This window comes from Podarcis gaigeae (assembly GCF_964106915.1).
Source record: "Podarcis gaigeae genome assembly, chromosome: 12".
NCBI classification, from domain to species: Eukaryota; Metazoa; Chordata; class Lepidosauria; order Squamata; family Lacertidae; genus Podarcis; species Podarcis gaigeae.
In genome coordinates this window covers 342018-356371 of record NC_139688.1, presented here as the reverse complement: position 1 = coordinate 356371, position 14354 = coordinate 342018, and the positions used below count along the sequence as shown (strand labels likewise).

General features: G+C 56.2%; 1 protein-coding gene across 2 annotated transcripts in view; it reads left to right on the top strand.

The window, feature by feature from the left end:
* The window catches only part of NOS3 (nitric oxide synthase 3), a 34433-nt gene extending 20661 nt beyond the window's left edge, over nucleotides 1–13772 (top strand). For both annotated transcript variants that reach the window (XM_083703806.1, XM_083703807.1), the window contains 13 exons: nucleotides 776–843; nucleotides 2612–2728; nucleotides 3877–4051; nucleotides 5562–5688; nucleotides 6575–6653; nucleotides 6857–7041; nucleotides 8571–8740; nucleotides 9637–9847; nucleotides 10057–10144; nucleotides 11223–11344; nucleotides 11430–11578; nucleotides 12698–12892; nucleotides 13194–13772. In XM_083703806.1, coding sequence (XP_083559932.1) covers nucleotides 776–843; nucleotides 2612–2728; nucleotides 3877–4051; nucleotides 5562–5688; nucleotides 6575–6653; nucleotides 6857–7041; nucleotides 8571–8740; nucleotides 9637–9847; nucleotides 10057–10144; nucleotides 11223–11344; nucleotides 11430–11578; nucleotides 12698–12892; nucleotides 13194–13328 — 1821 coding nt within the window. In that variant the 3' untranslated portion in view covers nucleotides 13329–13772. The remainder of the gene's footprint in view (nucleotides 1–775; nucleotides 844–2611; nucleotides 2729–3876; nucleotides 4052–5561; nucleotides 5689–6574; nucleotides 6654–6856; nucleotides 7042–8570; nucleotides 8741–9636; nucleotides 9848–10056; nucleotides 10145–11222; nucleotides 11345–11429; nucleotides 11579–12697; nucleotides 12893–13193) is intronic.
* Nucleotides 13773–14354: the final 582 nt, after the last annotated feature.

The following is a 14354-nucleotide window of genomic DNA, read 5'->3' as shown; positions in this document are numbered from 1 at the left end:
GACATTAAAGGCATGTATACAAAAGCAATTTCAAATGCAGAACATCCAGGCTGAGATAAAAATCTCCATTTGGAATCATAGAGTTGGCCGGGATCCCCAAAGGTCCTCTAGTCCAACCCCCTGTGATGCAGGAAGCAGAGCTTGAAGAATCCCTGACCGATGGGTGCTCAGCCTCTGCTTAAAAATCCTCCTTGATGTTTCGAAAGGCAGTGGAACTGGAGCCTGGCTGATCTGAGTAGGGATAGGGAGCTCTGAAAGGTTGGCGTGGCCGCAGGAAAGGCCTGATCCTGGCTGCTGAGGAGCCAGGGGAGATGGCGCCTTCATGGCCCACTTCAGGTCTGGGGCTGAAGGACGCCCTTTTCAGTGGGTTGTGGGAGGGGGGAATTGGGTTTGTGGTTGTTTTTACTACGTAGCTTGTGGTCATTTATGGTGTAAACTGCCCTGGGAGCTATACAAGTGTAGTAGCAGCAGCAGCAGCAGCAACAACAACGATAATAATAGATGAGCTGCTCCTTCTCAGATTGGCTCTCTCATGAGCAGAGCCTGGAATTTGTGGCACAGTTATTGTACTTCTAAACGTCTGCTCAACTGTTCTCCTTTTCACCACCGTTGCACCTCCCCTGTCTGAGCAGAATTGAGCCCTGGCCCCTCGTTCTGAACCGCCTTGAGACCTTCGGGTTCAGGGCGGTATATAAATTCAATCACTGATAAAGACCATCTGCTTGGATTGGGTCCTCACTTGCTTGCCTCCCTGCCTTTTTCTCTCTCCCCGCAGAGATTTGCCCGCGCCTTGATGGAGATGTCCTGCCCTTACCTTGCAGACTCCGAGCCTGAACTTCAAAAGTAAGTCCTACCCCAAGGAAGCTCCGCTTTCCTCCTTTGCCTCTTCCTCTCCTGCGGATCCAGACCCTCCTCCCCACAACCTCGCTCTGCCTGTTTCCTCTCTTGCAGTTTATTTAGAGGAAGCAACTTGGAGGCGGTTGTGACTTTGCAGGCGCACTCCGAGTCTCGGGGGTTACAGTGGCAGGTTGGCAAAGGGTGTCTTGTGGATCTGCCAGGATTTGGCTGCCCTCTCCGCTCGGCAAGAGAGTCGAAGGGTCTTCCAGACCTTTGGGCTTTGCTCCCGGCCCCTGGACGTCTCTTTTCTTTAAGCTGAAAGCTGCTTCTTTGACCTCCCTCCTCCCCACCCACGACCTCGACTTGGTGTCTTTCTGCCTGGAGGAAAGGGCACCCCTTCCTTTGATGCCTGCCCTCATTAGTGTCATAATCTACGGAGCTAATGAACTTTGATGCCCACGGGGGAAGCAGCTCTGATTGGCGCCTGGACCCGGGTACGGGATGAGGCCGGTGCATCAAGCTGCTAGGGAACATCGCAGATGAAAGGCACTTTGGCCTCACCCTGCCTCTCTCTGCTGCCCCCCCCCCCAAGACAGAGCATCCTCTGTGCAGCTGGTCCCAGGTCCTCACTTGCCACCAGCTGAAAGCGCCTCTTGGCCCCAAGGAAGGGCTGGGATCTCTGTCCCTGGATGCATAAGAAGAGCCTGCAGGATCAGGCCACAGGAGGCCAGTCTAGTCCAGCATCCTCTTCTCCCAGTGATGAGGAGGCAAGAATGGCACCTCTCAGCTTTGACGCCTCCCTGGAAAGAAAAGGAGAGCAGTGCTTAGGGGGCCCACTGTCGTGCCCAATGCAAGGTGGTTCTTTTAAAATTAGATTCAGAAGCAGTACAAACACAAGTGAGAAGATTAAAGCTTTTATTCTAAACAGCAAGCATTATACACATTACCAAGCAACACTTTGATCTGCCACTGGGGAGCCCTCAAGAAGTGGCAAAGTGACTTCCAGGCAGTCTCCAGTTTTTTGCATGACCCTCCGGCCATGGGTTCATGCACGAGCTTCTCAAACTATGCCCCTAAACCATCTGATTTATAGACGGCTAGCTGGTTAGCCTCTGTGCTTTGCCCCACTAGCGGGTGCAGATTATTCATGAGCTATCCCCCTCTTCCAATCCCGGACATTCCTCCAGACAGTGTCTAACACTCTGCATCATCCCTTCCTTCCAGCAAATTAAAGACTGTTCTCAGGCATCAAAGAGCAGAACAAGAGAGAGAGGGGGGAAGGAAACAGAGGCAGGAAAGGAGGACCAGGCTAGATCACTATCTCCTCAAAGTACAGTGGACCCTCTGGATATGAATTTAATTCATTCTGGGGGTCCGTGTGCACCCCAAAAAATCCATAATCAGAGGCGCCGCTTCTGTGCACGTGAGCTGGGCACAGAGTGCTTTGCGCATGTACAAGCAGCGAAACCCAGAAAAATACTTCTGGGTTTGCGCTTTCGCAGCCCAAAAATTATGTATCCAGAGAGATCCACTGTACAAATATCTTCCAGAAAAGATTGCCCATACACCCATCTAGTCAGAGAATCATTGGATGGTCCACTCGATGCCCCCAAGGGAAACCTGCGACAGGACCTGAGTGCGAGAACAGCCCCTCTCCTCCCAGGGTTTCCAGCAATTGGGCTTCAGAATTGTCTGCGGAGGCAGACCAGGTGGGGGCTGGTGGGGGGGCAGCTGGTGTGGTGGTTGCTGCCCCTTCTCCTCTCTCTCCCTGCAGGAGCTACAAGATGCGCTTCAACAGCATCTCTCAATCCGACGCGTCAGTAGCTGCGTGGAAGACCAAGAGGAGGGCATCCAGCAACACGGACAGCGCAGGTGCCCTGGGAACCCTCCGGTAAGGTGCCCAGGAAGGAGGGAGGGTCGGATCCTGCTTCCTCAAAGAGCAGAGCCCTGCAGGCAGGGATCCTGCTTCTGGGGCAGGACGCACAGAAGAAGGGAGCTTCCATGGCGGCCCTTAGGGTGCCGCAGCCATGCCTCGCCCAGGCCTCCACCCGCCATCTCCCTGCACCTTCATCAGGGCAGCAGCCCCACAATGGCACAAATGCCCAGCTGGGCAGCAGAACCTCCTTGTTGGCGGGACCCATTGCAAAGGCCAGGATCTTGCTTGGCAAAACCTGCATTTTCCTCCTTGGCAGAAGCCAAGCCATCATCTCCCCCCTCCCCAGCCCTTGAGATGCAAATGTACCAAACGCCTCTGACCCTCTAGCCAGGCTGGCCAGAAGCCCCCTCCTCCCCTTGCCCTCTGAGCTGGAGCCCAGCCCCACTTCTCAGGGCAGCGCCTGGGCGTCTGTCTCCTTGGGCGACATTTTGCGCTGAAATGCCGGGAAGCTGAGCGACAAAAGGACTTCACAGCCGCAGGAGGGCTGGTGCTGAGCTGAGCACAGGGAAATTGATATTGTCGTGACCGGCTTTTAATGGGCCGAGTTCAGGAGGTCCAGACCAAACTTTAATTCAACACAGGCCATATTAAAATTTAACAGTTGTTTTGTTTTATTGGACCATTCTTTCCCCTAAGCTCTTGGGACAGAGCAAGTTTATTGGCCGTTTATTAGTGGGAGGAGGAGCCAGATTTATGAAAATGGGAAAGAAAAAGGCCGTGTGGGTTTTGTAACTGAGCAAGATTGGGCCAAAGGCTGCCAGGGGAGCTCAGCCCATTCGGAAGAACTTTCTTGCAGTAAAAGCTGCTGCTGGGTGGTGGGATGGGCTCCCTTGGAAGGCGGAGGGCTGTCCTTCACTGGAGATTTTAAAGCAGAGATTGATCTTGAACTGTGGTTCCTCATTGCAGGGGTGGACTAGATGAGCCCTGGGGGTCCCCCCCAGCTCGACCTTCTAGGATTCTGGGACTTGCTTAGCAGAGTCCCTCTGAGCTGCAGACTCCTTCTGGCTGGCAAAGGGCCTCTTGACTCCTGAGGGAGGGGGCAGAGCCTGGCCCCCCACCCCGCCCCCCTCACCCGCCTGTCTCCTCCTCCTCCTCCTCTCCAGGTTTGCCGTCTTTGGGCTGGGCTCCCGGGCCTACCTTCACTTCTGTGCCTTTGCCCACGCCGTGGACACGCGCCTGGAGGAGCTGGGGGGCGAGCGGATCCTCCCCATGGGCGAGGGGGACGAGCTCTGCGGCCAGGAGGAGTCCTTCCGCACCTGGGCCATGGACGTCTTCAAGGTGGCCGCCCTGCAAGGGGGGCGTTGTGTGTATTGGGGGGAGCGCTTTGGGAGTCAAGAGCAACAATTGATCTGCAAGGTAGAGGGGTGTGTGTGTGTGTGTGTGTGTGTGTGTGTAGAGAGAGAGAGAAAGAGAGAGAGCGCGCGAGCGAGCAAGGCAGGAAGCAGATTTTCCTACTCTGGAGTAAGCTGCTTGAGGCTCCAAAGGAGTATTTTATTTATTTATCATGAAATGTATATGCCTCTTGAATTGTTTAAAAAACCACAAAAAACAAAAAATGAAAACCTCAAAGATAAAACCACAAATTCTTTTTTGCAAAATTTGAAAAAAAATTATTATTTATACGCTGCCCATCTGTCTGGGTTTCCCCAGCCACTCTGGGCAGCTTCCAAAAAAATATTAAAAGCACAATAAAACATCAAAAACTTCCCTAAACAGGGCTGCCTTCAGATGTCTTCTAAAAGTCAGATAGTTGTTTATTACCTTAATGTCTGGAGGGAGGGCATTCCACAGGGCGGGTGCCGCTACCGAGAAGGCCCTCTGCCTGGCTCCCTGTAACCTCACTTCTCACACTAAAATATAAAGCACTAAAACAGATTCAAATCAGCATCTGGAAAGGTTTGTCTAAACAAGACCATATTTAAATAAATTTCTTGAATGGGCAGAGGGCAGCAAGATTGTCGTGATCATTTAAGAGGCCAGCTTTATTCTTTGTGGAAATCCTGACTGGGTCTCCCGCCGGCTGCCCTTCCACGTTGCCCCACAGACAAATCCAGGAGGCGGGGGCCCTGGGGGCTCCTTGCCAAGATGGCTGAGCTCTGCCTCTCCAGTCGGAGGCAGAAGGGCTTCTGAAGGGCAGTTGCTGGAAAGCACAGGAGGGCAGAGTTGCTCTTGGGTTCGAATCCTGCTTGTTTGGCCACTGAGGGAAGAGGGGGCTGGACCAGGTGGGCCATGGGCCTGATCCAGCCCCCCCCCCCCCCGGGATCTTCTCATGTCCTGCGCCACAATCCCTTTTTGCTGTGGGTGTGGATGGACAGGGAGGGAGGGAGGGAGGAGGGTGCCTCTTTGGGGACTGCTGGAAAGCCCTGACCTTTTGGATATATTGAGTTGCTAGAGATGCCCCTCCCCTCTTGCAAGCCCCTCCCCTCTTGCAAGCCCCTCCCCTCTCAGATCCTCCTTGGAGGGGCTGGTGCAGTTGAATGGATGCTGAGCTTTGCTGGTCTGGAGTGTGGGGTGCTGGTGCCACCTGGTGGTCAGCTGGGGAATGGCACCACTTGCTTGCTCAGGGGTCTCCTTGGCTGGGGTGGAAGCCCCTGTCCCTCCACGTTGAGCAGAGGGAGAAGGTGCCCCATCCCTGCCAGCCCCACAGCAATGTTCCTCTGCCCCACCTTCCCAAGTGTGTGTCCTGCATCCCTGGGGGTCCCTCCCAGCCCCACCATCCTGAACCCTCCCAAGAGTCCCCAGAGAGCAAGCCCTCCCTCCCTCCCTCCTGACCCTCGTCTCCCCACAGGCCGCCTGCGACACTTTCTGCGTGGACTCCCAGGTGGTCGGCACAGAGGTCTTCAACAGCCCTTCTCACTGGAAGCGCAGTCGTTTCCGCCTGGTGGTTCACCCGGTGGCCCTGGACCTCCTGCCAGGTACGTGTCGGGCGGTGGATCATGGCCTTCTGCTGGTGCTCTGCCCAGGGACCAGCCCTGCCCTCGCCTACCCCAAAGATTGTGCATCTTCCCCTCCGCTGACCCTTGTGGAAGCAGAATGCCAGGTTTGGGGTCTGCAAGGATCTGTGCCTGAGACATATCTGCACCTTGTAGGTCACCCATTAGTGTAATAAAAAAAACAAAAACTCAGCAGGAAAGTGGCAGAAAAGGGGGCATAAGTGTGGCATGTGGAAGGTTTTTGACCAGCAACGTAGTTTTCCCAGCAGAGCTAATTTTGGGGGGCGTCTTGGTAACCAGAGTGTGATGACTTGCACAACCCCATCAAAGCTGTGAAGCCTCGTATGCAAGCAGAACGCCCGGGCGGGCGGGGGGCCATCAGAAGAGCTTAGCTGGGGAGGGGGTTCTTCTCCAACGCAATTGCCTTGAAGCCAAGGCCTGGCTTTTCTTCCACACCCCAGAGAAGCCCCCTTACTTTGGGCTCTGCCCCTCTCCCCCCATGCTGGGGGGGGACGTTGATAATATGACAGCCTAAGTGTGAGGACAAAGCTTGGCACCCTAAATGCGGCACTGCCTGTGCCCCCCCCCCCAGTCAGTGCCTCCAAGGAGAGGTGGGGGGCTAACACCTATCCAGGAGCCACAAGCCCAGAAACCCTGTGAGGAGGTGGGGCAAGTTGTTCCATCACGTGGGGCAGGGAGGCATATCTTCAGAAGCCCCACTTTCGGGTTTCTTTGCATGGGCTCCCACATTTTGCTTCCTTGTCCCCCACGGAGACCTTTCTCCCCGCTCCATTGCCAAATTTGGAAGAGCCAAGCTTGAAACATCTCCCTGCCTCCACCTTGACCCTTTGGGTTTCTCCCCCTTCAGGCCTGACCCTCGTCCACAAGCGCAATGTCGTTCCGTCCCACATCCTCTCCGTCAAGAACCTGCAGAGCCCAGAATCCAGGTGAGAGTCAAACCAGGACGGAAGGCACTCATCCCAATGTGGCGGGCGCTTCTCCCTCTTGCAGCCCCCAGCCAAGGGGGCCTGATTTCCGCCAGCATTTGGGGTTGGGGGTTCCTGGCTGCCTTGTGCACAGGCCACTGCCTTCCTGCCGCACACCGCCCCCCCCCCCGGGCTGACCGCTCTTCTCCTTTCCCCCATTGCAGCCGCTCCACCATCCTGGTGCAGCTGCAGACGGGGGACCAGCCAGAGCTGGCCTACCAGCCGGGGGACCACGTGGGCATCTTCCCCGCCAACAACGCGGAGCTGGTGGATGCCATCCTGCAGCGAGTGGAGGACCCGCCCCCTGCCAACGAGGCCGTCACCGTGGAAACCTTGGAGGCGGGAGAGAGTGAGTGGCCACCTGTGCCCAGACTGGCCTGGCCGATGCCGAATGGGGAAGCCCTCCAGGCCAGGCCCAGCCATGGGGTGGGCGTTGTGGGGCAAAGAAGGGCCCAGACCAGGGTGCTGCCTTTCCAGTCCTGTAACTTTTTATACTGCAGTTGCTCTCCTTTATTTCTGAATATGTTTTCACTGGGTTTACACACACACACACACACACACACACACACACACACACACACACACAGAAGAAAGATTGAGAATTAAATCTGTCAATTAAGATTTAAACCTCCTGTTCCACATGTGTGGGAGAAATACGAGAGTAAACGGGCTGTGAGGCCCTTTTGGCAAAGAAAAAACACTTCGGCACTTTGCAGCTCACTGGAAGCTGTGAATTAGTCAAATACACCTGTTTGTCCCTGTTCATTTGTGGTCTGCTGACCTTTCCCTTCTTTGTCCCCATTGCTAAGAGCGAAGCACACACTTTTGTAAGATAAACAAAATGGTTTACTTACATTTCAACGCAGGCAGCAAGTACACCCCACTCCTCTGCCCACCTTCCAGCTTGTCAGTGCCTGTGGCGATCACACAGCCCCCCCCCCCCCGGCCGTTTCACGCTCTATTGACCCTGTGCCACCACTGTGACTGCTTTCTTTGCTGCCACCACCCCGCTTCTCACGGGGACACACGGAGTCCAGACAGTTGTTAACATTAACAAATAATCAAGTTTGTTTTTAAATGCAGGAACAAGCGTATGGTTTCCATTTATTTTTCGCTTGACAATTTTCTAATCTTAGTTCCTAACAACTCCAAACTGATTATTCCAACTATCTCTCTGACTCAGCCTAACAATTCCTCTCACTCTCTCACAATACAACTCTACCAACCCACACCTAAGCCTCCCTCGTCCTTCTCCAACACCCAAACCTCAACTGACTTGCAAAACCTCCCACTCTATCTTTTACTCCCCCCTTGCATTCTCACTGGCCAATCACATCACACCCATTTTAACCCTTTCCTTGACCCGTCCTAGGAGGCAAACGCCACAGTGCCCTTCTTAAATTGCGGCACTCAGAGCTGGACACGGGACCCCAGGCTGGCCACTGTGGACTAGTCGCGCCCTTGGCCTGATCCTGCAGGCTCTCCTTATGGTTTTTAGAAGTGTCTAGATGAGCCAGTATGGGCTTACCAGGAAGGACTGATACTTGGTCAATGCTGCAGCTCCTCTTTGCAGACCAATGCTTGGGTGGCTGCAGTGAGCAAACTGGATTGATCTCCTAGAGATGGGAGGGGGAGGGGGTTCCTCCCCCCCCCTTCTCCCGGCACACACCTTTCTCCGCTGTTGGATGCCCACCTGTCCTGGATGTTTTCTCTGTGATTCCTGCCTTGCAGGGGGTTGGCCTAGATGACCCTTGGAGGTCCCTTCCAACTCTACCATTCGGTGGTGGTGAAGCCTGACTAAAAGCCTTTGGAGCTGCTTGGCAGCTGGAAATTCCTGCGGCCGCTGAGTCTCCCCCTCCTGCTTCTCCTCCTCCTCAGGCCCAAAGCGCTTGTGGGTCCCCAGCCCCCGCCTGCCCCCCTGCACGCTGCGCCAGGCGCTCACCTTCTTCCTGGACATCACAACGCCCCCCAGCGCCCAACTGCTCCAGATCCTGTCCACGCTGGCAGAAGACCCGGCCGAGAGGGAGAAGCTGAAGCGGCTGGGAGAGGTAGGGGCTGGGGGAGGGCGGGTACAAATAGGTATTCTTCCCTCCCAGCACACGACCTTGAAGCTGGGGAGAGGGTGTTGTGCATTATGGACCCCCTTATCTCTAACACACACACAGAGCCCACCCTGCTTAGCTCGCCTCCCGTGTCTCAGATGCACCAGCCTGCGGAACTCCCTCCCACCTGAGATTAAGACTTTCTTGTTCCTGCAGGTGTCTTAATCTACTGTATTTTTCGCTCTATAAGACACACCAAACCATAAGACGTACCTAGTTTTTGGAGGAGGGAAACAAAAAATAATAATATTCTGAATCCTAGAAGCCAGAACAGCAAGAGGGATCTGGCTTCTGGGATAGCCTCTTGCTGTCCTGGCTTCTGGCTTAGCGGCGCGAAGCCTCTCCCGGGCAACGGGAGGAAGGCTCCCCCAAGAGCTGTGCTGCCTTTAAAGAGCACGCGGAGCGTTTGTGCTGTTCTTGGGGGCACACACGCTCCACGCGGCTCTTTAAAGGGAGCGCTGAGCAGAGCCTCCCGCCTGCATTTGCTCTATAAGATGTACAGACATTTCCCCTTACTTTTTAGGAGGGGGAAAGTGCGTCTTATAGAGCAAACAATACGGTATTTCATTTCCACCCCACCTATTCCTACAAGGAGCTCAAGGGGGCAGACGGGGCTGTTCTCCCCACCCTCACTTCATCCCCACCGCCACCCTGAGAGGGAGGCAGAGACTGGCCTGAGGTCACCCAGGGAGCTTCACGGCCGAGCGGGGTGGGGGTGGGATTTGATCCTGGTCTCTCACAGGCCTGACACTCTAACCGCTAAGCGCCACTGCCTCTCCCTGCCCTCCTTGGGCTTGGGGTGGGTCTGCTCCTCCTTTCCACCTGTTCTCTTGCCCCCGCAGGACTCCCTCCTGTACGAGGAGTGGAAGTGGTTCCGCTGCCCCACCCTGGAGGAGGTGCTGGAGGAGTTCCCCTCGGTGCCGCTGCCGCCCTCGCTGCTCCTCACCCAGCTGCCCCTGCTCAAGCCGCGCTACTACTCCCTCAGCTCAGCGCCCAGCGCCCACCCGGGGGAGATGCACCTCACCGTGGCCGTGCTCAACTACCACAGCCAGAGTGAGTTTTTTGGGGGGGTTGGGCTAGATGGCCCTTGGGGTCCCTTCCAACTCTGCAATCTTGTGATTCTAAGGGGACAGTCGGTCGCAGGGGTGACCTTGGCCACCTGGGGAGGGGGAAGGCAGTCTCATTTGGGGGTGGGGTGGGGAGGACAACCTCCCAGGCCGCCTCTCATTTTGCTCCCCGCTCTCCCCCGCTTTGCTCCACAGACGGCAAGGGGCCCCTTCACTTTGGCGTCTGTTCCACGTGGCTTTCAAAGCTGGCGCCTGGCGAGATGGTGCCGGTTTTCGTCCGAGGGTAAGGGGTCTTGGGGGGGGTGTTGAGCTGGGACTTTGGAGGAGCAGCTCTATCCAAACATTCCCTCTGGCCTTAGCGAGGCTTCCCAGAGGAAGGGAGCCAAACTCCCCACTTGCTTTCCCAGAGAAAGAGGCACACGCGGTTGAGACGCCAGAAAAGAATGTCTCTCCTGCTCCTGTGGACGTCCCACAAAGCTGATGTTGCACATGTTACACCCACAACACAGAGTCGGACTGTGGAACTCCCTCCCCCAACCTTTCTCCTCCTCCTTCAGGAATTTGTCCAGTCCTCTAACTGCCTGCAGACTGTCTCGCCAGAGTGGTGCATGCTCTGGTTATCTCCCGCTTGGACTACTGCCATGCGCTCTCTGTGGGGCTCCCTTTGAAGGTGACCCGGAAACTTCAACTAATCCAGAATGCGGCAGCTAGGCTGGTGACTGGGAGCGGCCGCTGAGACCACATAACACCGGTCTTGAAAGACCTACATTGGCTCCCAGTATGTTTCCGAGCACAATTCAAAGTGTTGGTTTGACCTTGAAAGCCCTAAACGGCCTCGGTCCAGTATATCTGAAGGAGCGTCTCCATCCCCATCATTCTGCCTGGACACTGAAGTCCAGCGCTGAGGGCCTTCTGGCGGTTCCCTCATTGCGAGAAGCCAAGTTACCAGGAACCAGGCAGAGGGCCTTCTCGGTTGTGGCACCCGCCCCGTGGAATGCCCTCCCAGCAGATGTCAAGGAGAAAAATAAACACCAAACTTTTAGGAGATATCTGAAAGCAGCCCTGTTTAGGGAAGCGTTTAATGTTTAATAGGTTATTGTATTTTAATGTTAGCTTGGAAGCCACCCAGAGTGGCTGGGGAAATCCAGCCAGATGGGCGGGGTACAACTAATAAATTATTATTATTAAAGCCACCCAGGTTGGTGGTCGTTGCTGCTTCCTGTGGCAGGGAGTTCCACAGTCTGTGTTGCGTGAAAAAGCCCTTCCTTTTTGCCTGGGCTGAATCTTCCAGTGTTCAGCTTCCGGGCTCCCCTCCTGTCACCCGCCAGGCAAGTGACTCTTGGTGTCTCTGCCCCACACAGCGCCCCCAACTTCCAGCTGCCCCAGGACCCCGCAGCCCCCTGCATCCTGGTGGGGCCTGGAACCGGCATCGCCCCCTTCCGGAGCTTCTGGCAGCAGCGGCTGCACAGCCTGGAGGCCGAAGGTGGGTCAGGCGGGCTGGGGAGGCTTTGGGCTGGGGGCGGGGGCCTCTGCCGCTCCCAGCCCTGACCCCCTCCTGCCCCACGCAGGGCTCCCCCCGGGCGAGATGACGCTGGTCTTTGGCTGCCGCAGCTCCCGCTACGACCACATCTACAAGGAGGAGGTGCAGGAGGCGCAGCAGAAAGGGGTCCTCAGCCGCGTCCTCACCTGCTTCTCCCGCGACCCAGATTACCCCAAGGTAATAATATGGGAATTGGGGGGGGGAGGGGAGAGCCCCCTGTCTCTAGCCAGTAGCCCATCAGCCTCTTCTCACACTACAAGAGCAGCCTTGTCCCTCCTGGGAGAGGCCTCCTCAGCCCTCCAGATGTTTCTGGCCTACAACTCCCATGATCCCTAGCTAGCAGGACCAGTGGTCAGGGATGATGGGAACTGGAGTCTCCAAACCTCTGTCCTGGGGCTTCCAGCAACCGGCATTCAGGAACATGGCTGCCTCTCCTCTTTCAGAGGCATCCAGGTTCGTGGCCATCCCTGCGTCCTGCGGAGGGAAGGATGACTGCCTTTCACCTGCCCTGAATCTTCCAACCTTCAGCTTCATTGGAAGTCTACTAGTCTTAGCGTTTTAAGAGATGGAGAAAAAATCCCCCTTCTGCTTTCTCCAGGCTCTGCATAATTTTATAACTTCTCTCCTGTGGGAGGGAGTTCCACAGTTCAACTCCTCCTCCTCCGCCCTCCAGTCTGTTCTGGGCCAGGAGGCCCAAGGCAGCCTCCACAAAACAAGCCTGGCGGCCAATGGGGACCCCTTTCTGATCTGCTTTAACTGCAGGAAAGGAGATTCCTTTGAAACACAAGGAAGACCTTTCTGGCAGACAGAGAACGCTTTCCCTCAGGAGATGGGGGCCTCTCCTTCCTTGGAGGTTTTTAAGCAGAGCTTGGAGGGCCACCTGCTGGGGATTCTTGAGCTGTGATCCCTGCCTTGCAGGGGGTGGGACCACTAGATGATCCCTTGGGATCCCTCCAACTCTACAGTTCTATCCTTCTCAGGCTGTTCTGTGTCAGGAAGGCGAAGGGCAGCCTCTGTAAAACCAGGCTGGCCAAGGAGGCCGGTGCAGTTCCAGCGCTGCCCCCCCCCGCCCAGTGAGCAGTGGAAATAATAAAAAGGGGGGCTCTGGGTGGGCAGATGGCAGCCACCCCATCCAGGCAGACATGGGGGGGGGAGTTGGGGGGACAGGTGGCGATTCATGCCTGTGCTTTGGCAGCCCTGATCCCAATTCCTCAGCCAAGCGGGAGTGGCACTCTGCTTGTGCTCAGGGGAGCACTGTATCACGATGGACGGGCCTGGTTTTCCCTCTTCCCGCAGACATATGTTCAGGACCTGCTGCGCCTGGAGCTGCCCAGCTACGTCCACGAGGTCCTTTGCCAGAGGGGGGGCCACATGTACGTCTGTGGGGACGTCACCATGGCAACGGGGGTCCTGCAGACCGTCCAACAGATCCTGGCCAAGGAGGGCGGCATGACGCTGGCGGAGGCCGGGGACAAGATCAGCGAACTCCAGGTGAGGGAGGAAGGGAAGCAGCCCCCCAGTCAGACCCCAGTGCTGGAGGCAGAGCGCAGGCAGGCAGCCCTCAGCTGCCCAGGGCAGGGTCTTACAGGGGGTGGCCCCCTTGGGTCACAGCAAATGCATCAGCAGCACCAAATTGTGGGGCACCTTGAAACAGTCGGCAGCTGCCCTCCCTCCCTGCAGCGTTGGGGGCTGGACCAATGACCAATGGGGGTCCCTTCCAATGAAGTGCCCTGGTGGGGGGGGGGGCAGAGTCTGTGTGTGTAGGATCTGACGCTGCCTCTTTCTCTCCCAGGACCAGAACCGCTACCACGAGGACATCTTTGGCCTGACCTTCCGCACGCAAGAGGTGGCCTCGCTCATCCGCAGCCAGTCCATCTCCCAGCAGAAGCGCCAGTCCTTGCTCCGTCTCACCCCGTCGTCCCTCTGAGACCCTCGCAGCTCCGGATCTTGCCATTAAAAGCCTTTCTCCCCTGCCCTGCTCTGGCGTCCGCGCACTCCTTTCTCCAAAGAGGGGAGGGTCTTAGAAGAGCAGCTCTCCCCTCTGACGGGGGATGCAGAGCCCCCCAACAGCCTCTCCTCCTCCAGGAATTGGTCCTTTTCTAAGGGCATCCCTCCTCCAGGGAGTTCCGTCATTTTCACACTGCGTTGCATGAACAAGTCCTTCCATTTATCGCTCCTCAATCTTATGCCTTCCGGCCACTTTTTAAAACAGCGCCAAGAGCATTTTTTGAGGGACTGCGAGGGATGTATGATGGCGGAAGCAGACAAGGTATCCAAACTCCTGGTCCCAGGACAGCCTGAAAGCCAGGCTCTTTCTTCCTAAAATAATTGTACCCAACTGTGGAAAATAAAGGCACCATCTGGCAGCATCCGCAGGTTGTAAGAATAGAGAAGCTTCTTAGCAAGAGAAGCCTTAGGCCAGAGGGGAAAGGGCATCGCAGGGTTGGACTAGATGACACTTAGGGGTCCCTTTCAACTCAACAGTTCTATGAAAGGGGACTCAGCCCTTATTTCCCTTGCCCCAAGCCAGGATGGCGCTGTGGGTAAAACCTCAGCGCCTAGGACTTGCCGATCGCATGGTCGGCGGTTTCGAATCCCTGCAGCAGGGTGAGCTCCCGTCTTTCGGTCCCAGCTCCTGCCCACCTAGCAGTTCGAAAGCACCCCCAAGTGCAAGTAGATAAATAGGTACCGCTTTATAGCGGGAAGGTAAACGGCATTTCCGTGTGCTGCTCTGGTGCCGGTTTGCCAGAGCAGCTTCGTCATGCTGGCCACGTGACCCGGAAGTGTCTCTGGACAGCGCCGGCTCCCCTGGAGTTGGACACGACTGGCCCGTACGGGTAGGGGTACCTTGACCTTTAAGCCAAGAACATGACCTGACATCACAGCTTGACACAGCCAATTGGAACCAGCTACCTGCCGCCTTCCCTGAAGAGCCGCTTAGAGCGTTCAAGGG